Genomic DNA, 20,585 nt, shown 5'->3' on the forward strand with positions numbered 1-20,585 from the left:
TCCCTGTCTCTCTGCCCCTCCCCTGCTCACATGAGCACATGTGTGCATGCTCTCTCTCTCTCCCCCCCCCAAAATAAATAGACATACATTAAAAAAAAGTGAAACCATAAAAATATGAAAACCATATTTGTAGATATTTGCATGCTCTCTGGGTAAAAGGAATTTCTAAACATAAGACACGAGTCACGATGGAAACAACTGATGGAATTGTTCATGTGAAAATAGAAAACTTTACATATGTCCCTAAAATATCCCCAAAAGCAACAAAAATAATAGCTATTGTTAATATTGTTATATTGAATATTGTTAATATTCAATATGTGAATATTGTTAATATTCAAAACAACAAATATTACTTAACTATATAAAGAACTTTTTATACATTAATAAGGAAATATCTGGTGTCTATCCCATATGATACTCATTTGGGGAAAAAAACCCTTTGTCCTCATTAGTATTTACAGAAGTATAATTAGAATAACAATAAGCCATTACTTTTCTGACCTACTAAGTTGTCAAACACTACTCAAAGATAACGCTGAATACTGGCAAAGTTATGAGAGGCAGATTTAGTTCTGCTTGGTGAGAGTATAAATTGTTAAAATCTTTCTGGAAGCAATTGGCAGTGTATCAAGAGACATGACAGAGCTCACATCCTTTGACTCAATAATACTCTAAGAATGTTACATTCAATATATTCTTTATTTATTGAATTTTGAAAACAGCATAAATGCCTGTCCTTGGTGAAGTGTTAATTATGATGCCCATTTTGAAGAATTCATATTATATGGAGATAAGATAGGTAATGATATATGCACATATTTTTTATAATTATATTAAATTGCTATGTGTGGATAGAAAAAAATAGAAGGAAAACAAATATTAGGAATGGTTAGTATTCTTGTTTGTAGGCTTATGGGTACATTTTGTTTTCTAGAATATAGGTATGAGTTTGCATTTTTCTAATTTTTACTATCTGAAAATAAGGTCATTTTAATGTCTATTTATTTTTGAGAGAGAGAGAGAGAGCACAAGCGTGAGCAGGAGAGGGTCAGGGAGAGAGGAAGACACAGAATCTGAAATAGGCTTCAGGATGTCAGCACAGAGCCCATTGTGGGGCTCGAACTCATGAACTGTGAGATCATGACCTGAGCCAAAGTCGGATGCTTAATCCACTGAGCCACCCAAGTGCCCCAAATAAGGTCATTTTAAATGATTATTATCCATAGAAAACTTCAGAATTATATTTTCTGTTTTGTCACAATTAACATCATTATTGCCCTAGCCAGTTTCAACCTGTCATGATAATCTGAAATATTTATTGCCCCTATATAATCTTATTATGATTGTCTTAAAAATTGTGAGTAATCTTACTCTCTTCCCTGCTCTAATGCATCCTTGACCCCAGTTTCTAAAGAGGTAGGCACAAGATGGGAAACAAATTGGAGGAACGTGGTAAAATCAAAACAAGTGTTACATAACCATGAAGACATATTCAGATATTAGCTGTGCTTGAAAATGTCAGGAAGGATAATTCAGAAAGTTGAATTTTGCAGGGTGTAGGGAACGTAACACCTCATAGCCAAGAGAGTGTTGGGGCAACGGGCAGTTACTCAGTCTGCTGATGGCCTAGGGTGCTGGTTCACTCTGACTGTGGCTTCTTCCCACTGTAGTGTTTGAGTATGGCTGCCTGTGAGTCTGATTCGTGTCTCCACCATGTGTCACATTATTTTGATGGTATCAATGTTTTGTTCTGTGAAGGTAATTTCTCTCTCTCCTTTGTTAATGTTCACACAGCTAGTTCAGTGAAGCTTGTTCACAACCAGGAACTCTCCTTCTCTGTCTCCTTTCTCTGTCTTGCAGGAACGGAGGGTGGCTTCTGGTGTTTTGTGGCTTCATCATTTCCTTCCTGCCTCTCATCCACTTCACGATGTAATTCTTGGCACTTTTACTTCCTTTGTAGAGTAGGATGTGATGTCATAGAGAAGGGGACAGGGCTATCCAAATTCTCTCAATTGCTGGGAGGAGCTGCCCAGGTGTGCTGAGGGGCCTGTACTCAGGAAGAGAAACAGGGAATCCTCCACAGTGAGTAACCCCACTTTTGAGTGCACCCAAATTTCCGTTAAAACGTTGCCCAGTACACTAGAGTTTCCTCTTCGGCCCTTTCTAGATTTAATCAGTTTGCCTTTTGGACATTCCCAGTTCAGCTCAATTTTCCTCCTTTCTCTCCTTTGTCCCCTCTCCCCCTCTTTCTGCCATCCTGTGCCTCTCCCCATCAGTTTCCCTCTTCCTTGCTTGCTTACTTGTGTATGTCTGTGTCTATCGACCTTCTGCCCGTATCTTTTATGAGAGCCCGTGAGTGTCCCCAGCATCGCCTATCATTTGGGTTGATGCCCACCCTATATATAGTCCATGTGACCACAGCATCGCCTTTCAGTAATTCATAAGTATGCACTGTTCTACTTATAGTTCTCATTTTACAAATTTTGTCAGCTGTTTTGTTTTCACGTCTATTTCTTTCCCGCCTTTCTTTGTGATCTAATCTTCCCCCTTTTCAGCTCTATGATGCAGTTTCCTTCTTGCCTTTTTTTAATGAACATTTTTACACGTTAGTCCTCTTCCCTATACAGCTATGCCTATGTTTCTTTATCCCCCTTCCCAGTTTTCAGTTCAGCTCTCCAGCGGCCTCCTCTGTGAGGACAGGTTTCCTTCTTTCCTACTGACATACTTGTCGCCGTCCCCTCTTTCTAGTGTAGCTCACATTTCTGTATTCTTTCAAGGACATACCACAACGGCTAAGGGACTGATCTGGACTGGGAAAGATGGGGACATTTCCTGGGAACGAGAGAGGGGAGAACAGGAAAGGGGCCCTAATAGTGAAGTGGGGCAGGCTGTATGTCAATCACCAGAGAACCTTGGTGAATAGAACCTTTGCTAGTGACCTGGTTGAAATTTGGCCATGGTAGTAGGAGAGACCACAGAGCTGTTTTGAACAGATTCAGAAGCCTTTTTAGTTGTTAAGGTGGCTCTGTTAATTCTTAATAATTAGGATCATTCCAGTAAATAATCATAAATTAGAACTCTACAATGTGCAGAAGCTTCTGTACAGCATCTTTAAGTGGGTATTGTCTACCCTTGGAGGAAGTCATTGTGAAGATGTGTGTAGACCTGTTTCTTATACCCAGAGGTGGCCCCTGTAGTCTGTGCTAGTGACAGCGTGGGCACTGTTGTTTACTGCTTTCCCAGCATGTAGTTAAACCCCTGGGTAAATAAAGGAACTTGATTTCCGGGTCTGATGGTCTAATGACCATGGAAATAATTAGCCATGTCCCATGTATCCCTCACACTTTGTTTAAAACAAGTCCCTTTCACTCAAAAATAAGGAGGCCAGAAGGGGAGAGGAAGAAAAATGGGACTCAGTTCATAAAACTGAGATGGGCTGAATGGGAAGAGGAAGGGGTTTACTTGAAATTAATTGGAAAAGGCAGAAGAAAGGAAACTGAGCTGAACTGGAAAACACACACTGTAATGACTTATTGGGTTTCTGTATGCTTTTTTCCGTTTTGGCCATGAAGGAATTTTTTCCCTCTTTTTTTTTTTCCCTAATACAAAAGAGGTTGATCGAAATGTGAATCCAGTGAGGTTATTTCTAACCAGCACTTTGTTCTCTGCTGTTAGTATTGTCCAGGCTCCGTGTTTCCAAGGTCCTGGAAATTTAGGACACATTTTAATGACCTGAAAATCTGTCTTTAAGTATAAATATTAGCAACTTTTAATAAAGGAAATTATATTCATTTATTAACTTGCTTTTTTTCTGTTTTCACATTTCTTTTTTTGGTGTGTATGCCTTTGTGACGATTTTTTGAGGAATGACCCCCCCATGTTGCAGAAATTGCCATAAATGTCCAGAAAAGAATTACATTCTCTCTTTGGACACCTGAACTGTAAAATTGGAACTTATTTTGATACAACAGCCCCTTCCCCTTTAAAATTTTAAAGAAGCATTGCATGATTCACATACATTTTCATTTTGTACATTTCCATATGATAATCTAGGAATTTTATTTTTATTTTTCAGGCACTAGAAAAACACCCCAACTCACCAATGACAGCGAAGCAGATATTAGAAGTCATTCAGAAAGAAGGGTTAAAAGAAACAAGGTCAGTATTCATATGTACATTTTCTATTTTCATTGATTAGTAATTGCTATTAATTGCAAAGCAATAGATGTATCTAGATTTTGATACTGTAGTTGACTGTGAATTAAGTAATTACCTGCAGATTCTTTTGTGATTGCCAAATATTTAGATGACCCAAGATTTCCTTGGAACTGCCTGTTGGCTTAATAAATTACATTCGGCAGGTTAATATAGAATGTACTTTGTTCGCAAAGAGCCCTGCTGCATGAATTAGCCCTTCACTGGAGTTACTCCTTGTTCTCTGTCTCCTGTAAGAGGAGATTTTGTTTCTGAAAATGAATAAGAGGACCGCTTTTACAGGCTTAAGAGATAGATTCCAGGATCACTCTGATAAAACCTCAAGTGCCAATAAATGTGGTTACAAATTTAGCCCTCTTATATGTAGAATTCTCCTACTTTGAGTGTCATTGATCAGCTATTGCGAGTCTTTAAAAAAATAACAGTTTTATTGAGATATAACTCATATACCATAAAATTCACCCTTTTAAAAGGTACAATTCAGTGGTTTTTTAGTGTATTCACAAAGTTGTGCAGTCAGCACCACTATCTAATTTTAGGACATTTTCATCACCTTAGATGAAACCTCATCCCCATCAAGTAATCATTGCCCATTCCCTACTCCCTCCGGCCCCTGGTAACCACGATTTGACTTTCTGTGTCTGGTTTTGACTATTCTGGACATTTCATAGAAATGGAATTATACAGTATGTGTGTAGCCTTCTGCGTCTGGCTTCTTTCATTTAGCAAAATGTCCTCAAGGTCCATCCATGTGGTAGCATGAATCAGTACTTCATTCCTTTTTGTTACAAATAATACTCCATTGTATGGATGCATACTGCATTTTGTTTATCTGTGATTGTTCTCTATTTAGGAGAGTCTTTGATTGTCCAAATTTGACAATTTGGGCTTTAGCCATCAGTTTAGGGCCATGTTGATGATACCACTCAAGGAGAAAAAAGAAGTTGGTTACAAAGTAAAATAAACATTGAGCTGTCATCTGAGTGTGTAATCATCCATGTTACATAGAGTGAATGTTTTTTTGTATGAACTTGTCTACCTACAAGCCATTGGCAGACAGTATTTGCAGCTTGGTGAAAATAAAGCTGCTGAGCTACCTTTCGGATGTTTTTTACTGAGACCGAGATAGAACTGAGAGAAATGAGTATCCTCCTGAGGCCAAGTTTTCCTAAAAACAAATCGGTATTACCTGTAACTCTTACTACTGGAAAGGGTGAGTAGCTTTTAGGTGTTTAAAATGGATCCTTTGCAAGTTCGATCCATGAACATCACAATTTAGAGGGGTGTAGGACATCTAGGCTCAAACTTTCATCTCTATGTTGGAGGCCTTTCCTGCCCGTTCTGAAGACAGAAGCTGAGATAATGTAATGACACCATTTTCGATCATTGTTCCCCCAACAAACTGGAGGCAACGGTGGGGAGAGAAGTTGCTGACCGAGCCGAACAGCTCTGGTAAGGGTAATCCTGTTCTTCAGAGCCGGACGTCAGTGTGAGGAGTTAGGGAACAAAATGGGAACACCTGGAAATTAATTTTCTCCTTGTTGCTGTCAAAAACCCTGAAAATATTTATGCCATTTAGAAGGCACTGAAAGTGTTTGTGCAGCAGCCAAAAGAAAAGAGGAGGTAAAAATCTAAGGATATCAACTCCTCTTGAATGTGGGCTCTATGCCAGTGGAATCTGCCAACGTAGACATAAAAAGCATCTCCTAGAAGTAGGCTTTTGAAATTTGTTCATTATGGTATCCTTCTCAACAGGAGTGACTACTCTGTGATCAGTTGTTATGCACCTTGAGATATAAAATTCCTGTACCATGCCTCTGAACAGCATTTTAATTACACTGACTATTGTAACAGCATTATTTCCTATTTTTCAAAATGCTGGTCTTCCCAGAATGGTATATTAAAGGGCTGTAAGCATATGTAGTTAACAAAACGCAAAGCAGCGTCTTTAAAGAGTGAAGAACACTGAAATGGAAGACGTAACCTGCTATTTCTCAGAATACATAGCCCTCCCTCTGCCCCCTCCACCCGGTTATTGTGTCCTTCCGTAAAGAAAAAAAAAAAAATTGTTGTTACAAATACTGATAAACCAGTATGGTAGTAGTGAAAGTACCTGCAACGAATTCACAAGTTAAATAGGCAAGGGCACAGGCAAAGAAAGAGACCAGAGTTCTATTAAAGTTCTGTTCTGTAAAATCAGTTCTGCATTGAAGGGCCTCCAACCATACATTTTATGTTCTCATTTCTTTCTACTTTCTTTGACTCTCCTCTCTCCTGCCAATTGTGACCGGTTACTTACGGCCAGTGTGTCTGTGACCACTCTTACGTCGTTTTCTAGTTTGCTTATTGGAATCATCTCAAAAATAAAAGTACATGATTTCAGTGAGTTTTGGGCTTTCCTGCCTGTTATGTGTGTTGTTTTAGGGAGCAGATTCTGACATTTATTTTCCCTACTTAATGTACTGTTTTGCTACCTCCCAAGTTCTTAAATGTTTTCCAAATATTTATGGTAGCTGAGTAAACAAAGTATAACTGTATTTATTTTTCTTAAGTTACATTTAGAAATTCCCTCATCATAAGGTCATACATAGCTGCTTAATTTCTAGGTATTTATTAATGTGTTTTCCAAGAAATGCAGATTTGTGATATACCTGATAACATGGAGGGGAGTTATTGTGAACGGTACCAAGGTGGCCATGACCTTCTGGTGGTCTCTGTGGGTGGGAGGTGATGGTAGTGGTCCTCCCCCAAACAGTTCACCCTTGTACCTAGCATTTCCAGAAAAGAGAGATTGGGTCTTTATCCATCATCATTGTGAACCTGGATTTAAAGTAATGCCATTTGTTTCAAGTACCATGGGGGGTGGGGCTTCATTCTATGTGCCAGACAGCTCTCCTGTAGGGCTGACCTCACCGTCCTGTAATTTTGTCCTTGTTTGTCTACTTGCGCCCACCTGTGGGCTCTCCAGGGGCAGGGTATATAACACTCCCAACACTCAGCAGATAGTCAATAAATATTTGTTGAGTAAACAATCTTTCTCAAGATGTTAATTTTCTGGGGCCACCTGGGTGGCTCATTCGGTTAAACGCCGACTTCGGCTCAGGTCATGATCTCATGGTTCACGAGTTCAAGCCTCGCGTCGGGCTCTGGACTGACAGCTCGCAGCCTGGAGCCTGCTTTGGATCCTGTGCCTCCCTCTCTCTCTCTCTCTCCGCCCCCCCCCACCCCCACCCCTGCTCGTGCTCTGTCTGTCTCTCTCTCAAAACTAAAATAGGCATTAAAACAATTAAAAAATGTTAGTTTTCTGGTGCTTGGTGATGACTTGGCTTCCATTTAGAGTCAGAAGCTTCTTTTTAACATTATGTGTTGTATTTTTTCATCTTATTTAATAGTTTGTGTGTTTTAATCAAAACAAACTTAACAGTTTTGTGGGAACCCCATTAAATATATGCACGCTAATAGTCTTTGGCAGATTATATGTGAGCAAGTAAGGTTATTGTATGGTTGCCTGTTTTCAAACGCTGTTAAGTGCCTCTGGCTTAAACTTGTAATTTACAAAAAATACACCAATAATTTTGGCAAAGCTGATACGAGTATTTGAATGTGTTCAGTATATGTGATATTGTTAATTTATTTGACTGTGATGAAATTCTTGACGTTTTATGCTATCTTTTCCTCTTTTCAAGTGACACTTTAAATTGCATACTTTTCAAGTAGACATGATAAAAAGACGACAGCTTTTCTATATCATGCTCTGTGTATCTTTTTCATGTTATTGATGAACTGTGTAGTGTGTGATTAAATTCTATTTGGAAAAGCCAGACTGAAATAAGTTCTTTCCATGTGGCTAAAAAAGGTCAGAAGGACATATGGTTTTTGTTGAAAAAAATAACATCATGGCATGGTTGCCTAGAATTTTTAATTAAAATGTATTTGATAGGTTTTAATTCCCTTCTGTATAATAACCTAGAAGATTTTTATCAATACAGTTTTCCTCTGGTCCATCTATGTTTGCTTTGCTGATTCTGAGTATTTCCAGGCTTTTATCACTTTGTGTTTCTGAGTTGTGAACAATTGATAAGGCATAGCTGTTTGGAATGCTTTTTAGATGATCAGAATCTCAGAGTCAATCAAATAGCCATGTTGCTTGTATAAAGGGGATTAAAATGTGCATATTCCAATCTGCTTTTGTGGATGGATATTTGATACGCCTGTTTGGACTGCTTGGCTAAACATTCCCACCTCCTCACGGAGTTAGGGTGCTTCTGTAGAATACGGTCTTGTCTGCAGTGATTTTAGTATGTACTGCCAAAGCGAGCACCTGTCTCCAGTAATTAGAAGTATGTTTGTAGAAATAGAGGAGTAACTTTAGTTACCATGTTGGTTTGGATGACATTTGGGGTTGTCCTAATTCTGCTTTTCTGTTTATGGTTTGCTTTTTCAGAAGTTATAATTCCTTTACAAAGAGGACTGAGGGATTTTTAATGCCTCAGGATATATTTTTCTCTGCACATGTAATTTTTAAAGTGATGTTTCCCAAGAAGTATGTGCTTTCAAGTAGCGACATATCCAGGGGCCACAAAGTCAGGGAGTAAGGCTTGCAGCCTTTACGTCATGAGAGCAGAACAGTCACTCATCAGTGAGGGATAATTTCTTAGGTGCTGGGTGTTATCATTACAAGATAGCTGTTATTAATATAACATGAACTTTGATTTGGTTTTCATATTATTTGCTAATAGGCAAATAGTTTTCTAATGGAGGTGGAGGTATGGCAGTCATAAAACACACACACACACACACACACACACACACACACAATACAAAAAAACCCTCTGTTGGGTGGGGGCAGGGTGATATTTATGAGGTACATTTTGCAAGATTATAGATGTCTTACTTAAATCTGTTAGATTTCATCAGCCATTTGCAGAGCAACAGTCTATAATCACATACCACAGTAGGGACATTTGAAAAGCTTTACAAACAGTCTCTGTTGTGTTTAGTGTTACTCAGAATATGGACATAGTTTTGATTTTGCAATGTGGAACATGCAATTGACAACCCAAGATTTTGTAATTATTCTGGTATCAATGAGAACTTTTTATTCCTACTGATAATTCTTAGAATAAATTTGTTTTGAGCTAGTAGCCTTAAGGTTTTGCATGTTTTCTGTTTTGCAATCTCTGTTATGATATGCTGAAATTAGAATCTCCACTTCATACTGTTGTTTATTAAAGATGTTGCATTTTTCTAGGGGGATAAATGTCAGAAAATTCTATTACCATGTATAGTGACAAACAATAAAATTTCTTGGCATTTCTCTTGGTGAGATTTACGTTTCTAATTAGTACTATAGGAGATGATTCTTTGTTGCTGCTGAAATGTTTTGTCTAGAGATAAGAAAGAAACACAAATAATTTCTACTGCAAAATCAATTCTTATCTCCAGACTCCATGTTGGCATCCCTCCTTTCACACTGAAATGGTGGTCTAGTTTGTGCTGAGGCATTTTAGAATTACAGTGTGAACTCACAGTGTTACCCCTGCCATTTGCTAACATCTAATCCTCTCATTGTGTAAATGGTGTGCACAGTCAGCTACTTAGCGGGGGCAAATGAGACAATGGTGTTATTAAACAGAAACATAGGGCAATCTGCATTTATTTACGTATGTGTATAGGTGTGTGAATGTGAGTGTGTAAGCAAGCCTTGAGAATAATTTACCTCTTAGCTGACATAAAATTTTACTCTTCATCATTACTCAGATTAGAAGTCTCAATCAGTCAGTCCCAACTCCCTTCGTCATGCCCCCATTGCCAGTTGGTTCTTAGGTAGTGTTAGTTTTACTGCCTAACTACATCTTTCCTTCTTTGTATCCCTACTTTTTGCCATTCATTCTGCAGTTAGAGTTTCTTAACTTCTTTTAAGAAATTTGCACTTATAATTTCTTAACTAGTTTTAGTGTAGTATCTTCTTATCTGGTCTCTTCAAATCCAGTCTCCCCCTTTTTAAATACTTTTTTTTCCCCTGAAACAAACACTGCCATTTATGGTAGATTTCTTAACTGACAATCCATAATACTCCAGAGAATATATTGCACCTAGTAAACTGTGAATCAAAAGATATTGTCAGTTGTATGTTTGGTGATAATTAGATGAAATTGGGTATGGTACTTTTTTCTAGTTACATGTTATCTGAATAAATGCATGATATTCCAATAACGTAGGCTTTATGATGCGAATGATGAAAACATACATTACATTTTATAGCTGGGATTTTGAATTTCCAATCCAGTCATTTATATGTATGTTTGGTTTTTCCCAAAATATGTCACTTAAAATGTCAGTCATTGGCATTGTGCATAATTAACTTGTTTCAAATTAAATGGTATAAAACTGAATAAAAAAAGAATTTAACATTTATACATGGATATCACTAATTGTTTAAAAATAGCTTTGCAATCTGTCATAAATTAAGCTTTCTTTAACTTTTTTTTTTAGTCTCAGGTGCACAACATAGTGATATGATAGTTCTCTACATTACTCAGTGTTCATCATAAGTGCAGTCACCATCTGTCACCATACGTTATGACAGTATTATTGACTCTATTCCCTATGCTGTACTTGTAACCTCCATGACGTAATTTTTTTAAGACAGGAAATTTATAACTCTTGATCCTATTCTTCTATTCCATCCTACTTTTTTTTTTCTTATTGTGAAAACGTGATTCAGGGGAATAAGATTGTATATTACTTTGGAAGCATTTCCCAGGTTAAAAAATAATTGTGTGAAACATTACCCTACAAGGTTCCAGCTCCTGGCACTACCTAATCAAACTGGGCTTCGGCAGCTTTAAAGCCTTAACAGCCAAGCATCTGATGTTGCAGCCACAGGTGACTACGTGCCTTTGGCTCTCACATTTCCCCCGTTAGCTTCTCGTGATTTTGGAAGTTAGAAGCAGAGCCCCATGAGGCGTTCATGAGCTGTGTCATGGGTGTGTGCATGCACATTTGTGTGCATTTCTACTGGTTGTCACGTTGTTTCGTAAGAGGCTGTAAGATCAGGTCGCTGAATGGAGAGGTTGCACTTTTCAGATCGAATGCCTCACGCTAATGTAATAAATTCGGAACAGGCCTCTTCCTAGTTCCCTGACTGAAGTCATATTAATAGTGATTGGCTTAATCTGCTCAGGCTGTCGTCACAAAATATCTTAGACTGGGTGGCTTAAACAATAGAAATTTATTTTTCGAAGTTCTGTAGGCTCAAGGTCCCAGGTCAGGGTCCAGTGGTGTAGGTTTCTGGTGTTGGCTTTTTTCCTGGCTTGCAGATGGTCCCCTTTTCAAGGTCCTCACATGTCCTCTCCTGGGTGTGTGTGTGTGTGTGTGTGTGTGTGCAGAGAGAGAGGGTGAGCTCTTTGCTGTCTCTTCTTGTAAGGACACTACTCCTATCAGATCAAGGTTCCATCCTTCTTAGACCTCATTCAACATTAATCACTTCCTTAGAGGCTCCATCTCCAAATACAACTACACTGGGGGCTGGGGCTTCACCATATGAATTTGGGGGACACAAAATTTCAGTTCATAATAGTGATTCAGAATTTGGAACTTTAGATTGCTAGAATTTATGGCATAACATAAGAATTATGTTCTAGAACTTTGAGTATCTGATTAATCTTGGAGGGTATTCATAACAATATGCTTAACACTGTACCGTGCTTCTGTTTTTATATACTCCTAATAATGTGTTTTCATATATTAGTCTTAATGTATAAACCAATAGAATACCTGGCTTAAATTTTGTGTTCAAATATAATGTGTACATTCATATAACATAAATTGATTTGGATTTTATTTGCAACCTTTGGTAAAAATAGCTCTGGTGACTACATATAACCCTCAAGGCATCAATATTCACTAAGGAATGCAATTATAGCTTTGAAATAGCCATTTCTTAATACATCTTTTTATTCTGTCAAGCTTTCTTTCTCCATTCTTCCAAATAATTGAACAAAAAAAGGTAATTTAGGTGATTTCAGCCTTATCAAGATCTAGGTATAATTTACTCCAGAAATACTGAGCTCTCTATAAATATTTCAGTACAGAAATAGAAGCAGAAATGGATGTAAAATTACATTGTATGTGAGTCTAAGTATCCTATGCAGATGAAAACCTTTGGAAAGGAATAGACATTAAACTGGGGTGATTTTATTTGATTTTTTTCTAAGTGGTATTTTTCTCTTTATCTCTTAATTTCATTGCTTGTGCTCTTAATTGCCACATGCCTAAATGATTTTAGTTTTGCTTTGTTGTTTTGAAGTTGACAACATAATTCAAATGCAAAACAGTTGATATGCTGACATGGGGACTTCTTTTTATAGTTCATTTGTTTTCAGAAGAATAAAAATTATGACATTTTGTTAAGCCAGGTTTTCTAAAAGCTACAGTGTGTAATTCCTAAGAACAAGCCTTAGTTCTTTCAGGACAATTAGAGACTGTTTATCCTACAACTCCTGAGATGCCTGTGCAGAATCAAATTGACAATTGTGGACTGGGATTCTGCCAGCAATTCGGGTGATTTCTATCAATGTGTTTGTGTGTGTGTGCATGTGTGTGTGCGTGTGCGTGTGCGTGTGTTTAAAGAAGTTAAGATCTGTTGTAGGTGCTGCGCGAGGCTTGTACGCACTCTTCAGTCTGACCAGGTTCACAGTACTCAGGTGTGTAGGTGAGAGCTTTGTCTGGAAATTGGTGGTCAAATTAGGACATCAGAGAAATAAAAATAAAGTTGTGGAGATGTAGATATCATAACATGATGTTAATCAACTCAGCACCTACTAAGTGCCTACTCAGCAGACAGTGTTAGGTCCTGAGGTTTTGTGGAAGCTTTAAGGCATGTATTCATGCTATCAACATTTATTAAGCTCATGCAATGTTCTTGGGACTGTAGAAGTTGCTGGATTAATCGATGAATAAAATGTAGTCTCTGTTTTTGAGGATTTAACAAGCTGGTTCCAGACCATTTTTCTGTGTCATTTTTCAGTTAGGTCTTTTAATCTCTTCTCTGTGACGCATGTCTTCATCCTAGTGCATGATGATCAAATGCATGTATATATATATGTATATATATATATATATATATATACACACACACATATGTATATATACACACGCATACTTATATATGTATATGTATAGATGCACACACATATATTTTTTAAATTTAGGGATTTCTAATTTTCTCTTGGATTCTTCATAAAACATATGATATTCCAACATATCAAGAAGTGTTGTCTTTCCATCACAAATATAAGGCCATTATGGTAAGGAATACACATCTATGTGTTCATTAATTTGTTTGGCATAGAATTGAGACACCATGCTTTGTGGAGTATGCCAGGCAAATTAATGAGTAGGGGCTTGATGATTAAAAAAATTCCTAATGAAAAAAATCATTTGTTTATATTAAGCCCAATGCTAAGGACTTTACATGAATTATCTTTTTAAAAGATAATTGCGGTGCACTGTATTTCCCATTTCACTGATAGGAAAATTGAGGCAGGTGAAGTTAAGTAACTTGAGACAATTCATCCAGCTAGCAAGTGGCAGATCTGGGATTTGATGCCTGATTCAGAACCACTTGCATTTAACCTTTTACAATACTTGCAGCCTGAGCCTAAAACAATTTTGATGCAGGAAAGTACTGGTTGTGTGATTCTATTAAGTAAATACCCTCCCCCCTCATGGCATACAGATCCCCATTAGAAGCTTTTTGGGCTAATTATTGAGTGTCTTATATGTTACTTGCAGAGGTTAAAGTCTAGCCTATAGATAGGTGTATTGAGACTCTTCTAGCTTATAACCTAATTATAAATAGGATTGAAGGGTGAAAAAGACATTTCCATAACCCATTTACATTTGGAGAATGCAAAGCGGCAGATGAATTTTTACCTCTTATGCTTGTCCAGTGTGAGGAGGATGACTATGAGTGAAGATTTGGGCTCACAGACAGGACCGGGGCATATTTGGATGCGCCCTCTTCCTGTTTGTTTTCCAAGGTAATGCTGTGAATGGGAAACCTGCCTCAGGGCAGGGGTGGATCAAAGGCTTCATAGGATTCTCACTCTGTTGTTGATATTGGACTTACAGATTGAAACTTGTTTCTGGGGAGCTTCCTAACTGTGACCAGTCAAAGCATAATTGCTAACAAAATGTAGATAACCCGAAAGGCAATCTTAGAGGGTGCCGCCTACTCCATTTGTAAAACAACTGAATGGAAATAGATGGGATTGAGTAAACTATGCTTCCATGGGGGTAGGCTAAGTTAGGAACATCATCATTCTCCTTCTAAGAGATGGATCTAGGGGAAGAAAAGGAGGCTCAAATGGATAAGTGAGTATGGTTTCAGAAGCAGCGGGAAATTATCTTAAGCAAAGAATGATCAGATATCCTTTACTGTCATAGGTAATCTGTATCATAACCATTTCTCTGTCCTTCTTCATCTCATCCATCCGTTGTATTTCCACTGGGAGGGGTAAAAATGCTACTCGTTCCTTTTTGTTTTTATTTTTCATTTTTCAAAAGGCAGATGTAAGATTTCCAAGCAGAGCACGTTCTCCGTCAGGCCACTACAGCTAACCTGAATTCATTACTTAGTGCTTTTCTAGCACGTCTGCATGAAATACAATTTGTACAATGATTATTATTCAATTTGTTGCTTAATTAGTGTTTATTGAAGGTGACCTGCTGGTTCTAGATACAGAAAAAAAATAACATTCATGACGATGTATTGGAACAGGTTGTTGCTAGTGGGAAAATCTAAATGGCTCACATCTTAAATTCTGAAGCATTAGGATTAGCAAAGATTACTTTGGAATCCCCCTACACCTCCACCCTAAGAAGGAAAGTGCTGAATCAGGAATGCAGAAAGTACTATTTGGAATTACTTAGAACAGATTTTACTGCTCACTTATTTTATCCTGCCTTAATGTTAGAAGTGCTAACTTTTTTTAAATTAGAATTTATTTAGTTTGCTATTTTTAGATACCACCCTTTTGAGTCAGCCACCTATAACTTAATTTTCAAAGTTTTTTTTAAATTTTTTTTTATTTAAAAAAATTTTTTTTAAGTTTATTTATTTTTGAAACAGAGAGAGACAGAGCATGAACGGGGGAGGGTCAGAGAGAGAGGGAGACACAGAATCGGAAGCAGGCTCCAGGCTCCGAGCTGTTAGCACAGAGCCTGACGCGGGGCTCGAACTCACAGACTGCGAGATCGTGACCTGAGCTGAAGTCGGACGCTTAACCGACTGAGCCACCCAGGCGCCCCTCAAAGTTTTATAAATTAGTATTTATGTTGGATACAATGGTATATTCTTCTTTTCTCATAAAAGTGTGATGAAAAATTGTGAAATAGTGTCTATAGAAGTTTGAGTAGGAGCAGATAATTAACTAAATTTTAAATCTAGTCTTTCCCTTAGCCCAGTTTTGAACCACCCGGTCACTCTAGCAATTTTCTAGTCTTACCTAGAAGAGTTTCTTGTGATAGAAGAATAGGGGGCTGAATAATTCCTAACAGTTGAAGAATTATAGCCTTTGGTAACATCAGGGCTATTTTACACAAGGGGTCATTTGCTGTTGTCTTTACCATCCCAACTTTAAGCATTTCTTTTGAGAATTTATTTGGAAGCAAGCTTCCTTAAAAATAGTGCATTCAGAGCAGTCTCTACTGCATTAAGATGCAATGTAAGATGAGATGAAGCTTAACTCAGTACTATAACATTTTCTTTCTGGTAAGGACTTTGCAGATCGTATGGTCTTAAACTTTTATTTCGCAGATCAATAAACTAAGGCTTAGAGAAAATGAGTGGTCCATTATAATAAAACTAATAGATATTTGACTCATCTTAAAACTTAGAAGAGACCAGTCAGTTTTGAATTTGAGAAGAAGGTGCAAAAGCCTAGTAGTAAGTGAAGGTAAGTCTGTGTACAGAAAAGATAAATCTTCCATTCTAAGGTACTATTAGAAGGGACATGTCTTTCAATTGATTTTCCTGAAGCAATGGGTTTTCATTGATCCAGTCACCCTCTATTACCTGATTTTATTTGCCTCCTATAGTACATATTTGTAACACTGTTGGCAGGAGTTAGGGGCGCAAGGGAGATTGTACTGTCATTTATACTTCTGCTAGTGATCTAAGATTCTTGAATCTGGCCTCAGTGGCTCCTTGTTGCCATCAAGACCTTGCCCAAAGGACTACGGGAAGAACAGGGGAAGAGGTTGCAATCACCTTACGTTCCTTCCTCTGTGGGCTGATGTAGGCAGCCAGTGAGCTCAGCAAATGCCTTAGATCATTTTATTGAATAGTCTTATTCTAGTTCTTCTTTGGAATGGCTGTCAGAGGTGGTAATATGTGAAACAAGGGTGAATGGATTTGCGTGTGGACAAGTTGATGCGAACAGGTCATCCAGCACCCATTGTTCTCTGTTGCTATTTTCCCTCTGGGCTCTTACAGCTTGCTCTGCTTTTTCATTCACACTGTGATAATATATTTTTGTTTACGTATTAAATTTTCCTCTGTTCTCTATTTTAAAAATGGACAGCAATTAAATATTTAGATGTAATCACAATAAAATTGAGTGGACTGAGAAGTCCAATGGGTAAATTGTAAACTAATGTGAACTTAAAGTAAAAATCTGGTTTTCACTTATTGATTCTTTTTTCTGGCATTGACAGATCATTTGACATTCTTTATAAATGGATTTTTAGTATATCGGTGCAGTATGGAATATATGTAATGATTATTTTATGGATTAAGTGAGGTTAAACTCAATACAATTTGGAGCTATCAAATTCTTTTTGTAATGAATTCATGATATTCTTCACTTACAATATGATAATATTGATTTCTGACTTTTACTCTGCCTAGGGTTGTTATATAGATTAAAATGTAAAAATAGATTTGAAAGCCTATTAAAATTGTATGTTGCTAATTATATTAAACCCTTTGCAATTAATTTAAATATGTTCAGATTATTTTTCTTAGGTTTTGAGAATTGAGATCCAAGAAACTATTTTTAATTTGTGTTTACAGCACAGCCTGTTTATATAAGCTAGTGTATAAGTTTGCCTGGGTATCATGGAATGTCGAAATAAGGGATTAAGAAAAATAAAAGTTAATTTCTCACATGACATTCTAAAGGTAGGTAGTCCAGGAATGCTGAGTTGAGGTACATCAGGATATCCAGGAAGTCAGGTCCTTCTGTCTTATTGCTCCCTTATCATTAGGATTTTGTCCTCATCCTGATGGTCTTAACATGGCTTGCCACCAAATCTATGTTCCAAGAAGCAGCTGGGAGAAGGGGCACATGCAGTCCCTTTACTGATATCTTTGGAAAGTTGAGTGCATCAGTTTTCCTCTTGTCCCTTGGCCAGATCCAGAGTTGCACTTAGCTGAATGGGAAGCTGGAGAATAGTCTGTTGCAAGGAGGCATGTTCCCAGCTAAAATCTAAGAGCCTTAACTATAGGGAAAGGTAGTTTTTGAGGAAAATCGACCAACTTCTGTTATATCTATTTTTAAATTAAATCTCATTCTTGGGCTTGATTTAGGTTAAATATGTAGTATCATTTTTGACATTTGAAAAAGTAATTACCTACACTTGACTTTATGCAAACATTCCATATATTTTCAAGTCTCTGCTCAGCCTGCAATGACCTCCAATTGCTTGTCCTCCATCCCCCACCTCCAAAGCCCAATTCCAGTTTCCTATACCACTTCCTCAGTAAAGGATTGTTTAATTCTGGCTCTAATTCATTATTTTATCCACCCTATTCCATCATAACATAATGTGTGTGTTCCTTTGTTGTAGCATCTAATAAACTCGCTCAGATTTTCTCTTGTTATAATAGGACTGCAATTTCCTTAATGGTAGGGTTCATGTCTCATTGATTTGTCTCTTCCCCATGGTGCCCTTCATATAATAGGCTCATGATATTTTCTGATTGAGTGAATGGAAATTTTAATTCTCCATTTCTGCTTCTAACATAATGCGTTCTCCTGGATAAGTCATTCAGTCATTTTTTAATCTTTCCAGTAAATGGGGGGAAAATTGTAACTCTTTATCTGCATCTTAAGATTGTTATGAAAATAATGTAATTTGGAAAATGTGCTGTCAATTGTAAGATATTTGATTAATGAGATTTTACTGTTTGCTGCCTTATTAAGAATTTGGAGAAATTAATCAAGATTAGATGGGTTTCAAGTCAAATTTGTATTCTAAGATACTTCACAGTAATGTTTTGGCACACTGGTGCCAAAGTGTTGTTTTCAATAAGAAGTATGTAATGTTATTTAATACCCAAGTTTTTATCTAAAATTTCATGAGAAGTTAGAAATGGGATTTTAGTTTATGTTCTTAACTCAGACTCAGTGATAAGATTGAAAGCCATTGTTACTTGATTAAGCAGATCCTGAGTCGTTTTTAACATGTCTGCCAGTGACCAATGCTGGAACTTTAGGCAAGGGTTTTCCCATTTTACAATATACCAGCAAGTAAATAATTTTTAGTCAAATGAGGTGCTTTGGGGAGGTCCTGTTTGTAACTGAGAAACTGTATTTCTTTAGTTAGCTTTCATACTTGGAACACTTTAGCCCTTTGAGCAAATGATATCAATGTGATATTTCTTCTGCTTTCCCACGTTCTAAGCTTCCCTGTTTTAACATGTGGTGTCCTGACAGTACCTCCTCCTGAGTATCTAATTGGTATGTTTGGAGGGGAAAGGTGTCTCACAGTCCTGTGTTTTTGCACTGTCATCCAAATTTGGTTTGAAATGTGACTGTGAAGCCTCAAATACACCAAATGAAATTTTGGAGAATAGACTTTACTGAAAAATCCACTTTGCTATCTCTGAGGAGGTCTCCATTTGAACATGTAGGAAATGATTAATTTTATGAAAAAAATCTGTGTGATTATTCGTGTGCTTCTGTCATTAAGGTTCTCACAGTTTCGTTTAATATTTATTGAATGTTCATAGTATACTAGGAGTTTTCCATTACACTGAAATAGTTTGACTGTCTGTTACACTAAATATAGGACAGAATATATTTTACTTTTGAGTAGTGATCTGATTTCCAGGATTCTACTAAATTACATGTATGCTGATGCCTTAGCTTCTGTTGATTATTAACCATTACTGCTGCCCTGCTACCTGCTTATCATTTAAGATGCAAATTGTCATCTCCCCTGGGAAACTTTCCCCATGATTCCCAGGCAGAAATATGGTTCCTTCTTCTGTATTTAAAGGGGGGTTTTAAATGTATCTTTACCACAGTTGTTTTTGTTTATATGTCTCTCTCCCATCTAAACTATGAATTGCAAGATAGCTAGTGACCTGTCTCACTCATGTTTGTATATCCTGTGTAGTTCCTACATCATCATAGTGCATACCTCAGCACATGTTTATTCTATAGAACATATTTAATTATACACATCTTCAGCTGACATCTGTATAAGGGATGGTTTGAGAAGACTATTATACTTACTGCATTTGGTCAGCCTCTCAAGTTATACAACAGAGGGTCGATGTGTCAAACAAGAGGACTTAAAATTTTAGGAGGAGAAGCATAGTATATTGCTGAGCACCGAGTGGACTGTAAGTTTGAGCTATCAACCAGCTGGTCTCCTTTTCGGTATGGTATTTTGTAAGTCCTTTGCCTAGGTGATCCATTTAGGTTTTGCATTTTCCTTCTGAGAGCTATGTCACTTTTTATGAGATGCAGTGAAATCAGTGGGAGAGTGTCCAGGAAAAAACATAGTGAGTATTATGTTTGATAGGAACCTCAGATCCAAACCTATCTAACAGGTTTCTGGATATTTGATGTCAATGGAATAGTTGGCTTTGGAACCAAAGTAAATATTGAGTGGGTAGAGGAGGCAGTGCGCTGGATGGACATTACCAAGATTTTTCATTTTAGTGTCTACTGTATGTAGCTGACAAGGATGGGATTAGTCTGGCCCGTAGAGCAAGTGAAATGGAGATTAGAAGACAGAATTCTATTAATTTTAAATGGAATTATATATGACAAACAGATAGCCATTTGCTTAATGCAAATAATAATTGAGGGTAAGTACATAGAAAATAATGCTGCAGTGATTTAACCCATTTAATTGTATTCCAGACACATTCTGGAAATAGAGAAACTTAGTAAGATTTTGTGCTGCAATTGAAAGTTTTAGTTTTCAGCATTAGTTTGAGAGAGGGCTACCAAAAGGAAATATATAGTCTTTAATATTGTAATAAAGGTCTCAAGAAGATAAAAATAGTGAATTCTGTGGTTTAATTTTGAAAACTCTATATAATATCTATCTCTTTGTTTCTT

At 37.2% G+C, this 20,585-nt stretch overlaps 1 protein-coding gene across 2 annotated transcripts in view; it reads left to right on the plus strand.

The window, feature by feature from the left end:
• ASXL3 (ASXL transcriptional regulator 3) overlaps nt 1-20,585 on the plus strand; it is a 175,049-nt gene that overhangs the window by 28,428 nt on the left and 126,036 nt on the right. The window contains exons 1-3 of one of the 2 annotated variants that reach the window (XM_042962699.1): nt 1,609-1,932; nt 4,079-4,161; nt 15,133-15,135. In XM_042962699.1, coding sequence (XP_042818633.1) covers nt 4,106-4,161; nt 15,133-15,135 — 59 coding nt within the window. In that variant the 5' untranslated portion in view covers nt 1,609-1,932; nt 4,079-4,105. Of the gene's footprint in view, nt 1-1,608; nt 1,933-4,078; nt 4,162-15,132; nt 15,136-20,585 lie in introns of those variants that run through there. The other variant, XM_042962698.1, reaches the window with a different exon arrangement.

This window comes from Panthera tigris, chromosome D3, assembly GCF_018350195.1.
Source record: "Panthera tigris isolate Pti1 chromosome D3, P.tigris_Pti1_mat1.1, whole genome shotgun sequence".
Classification (NCBI taxonomy): Eukaryota; Metazoa; Chordata; class Mammalia; order Carnivora; family Felidae; genus Panthera; species Panthera tigris.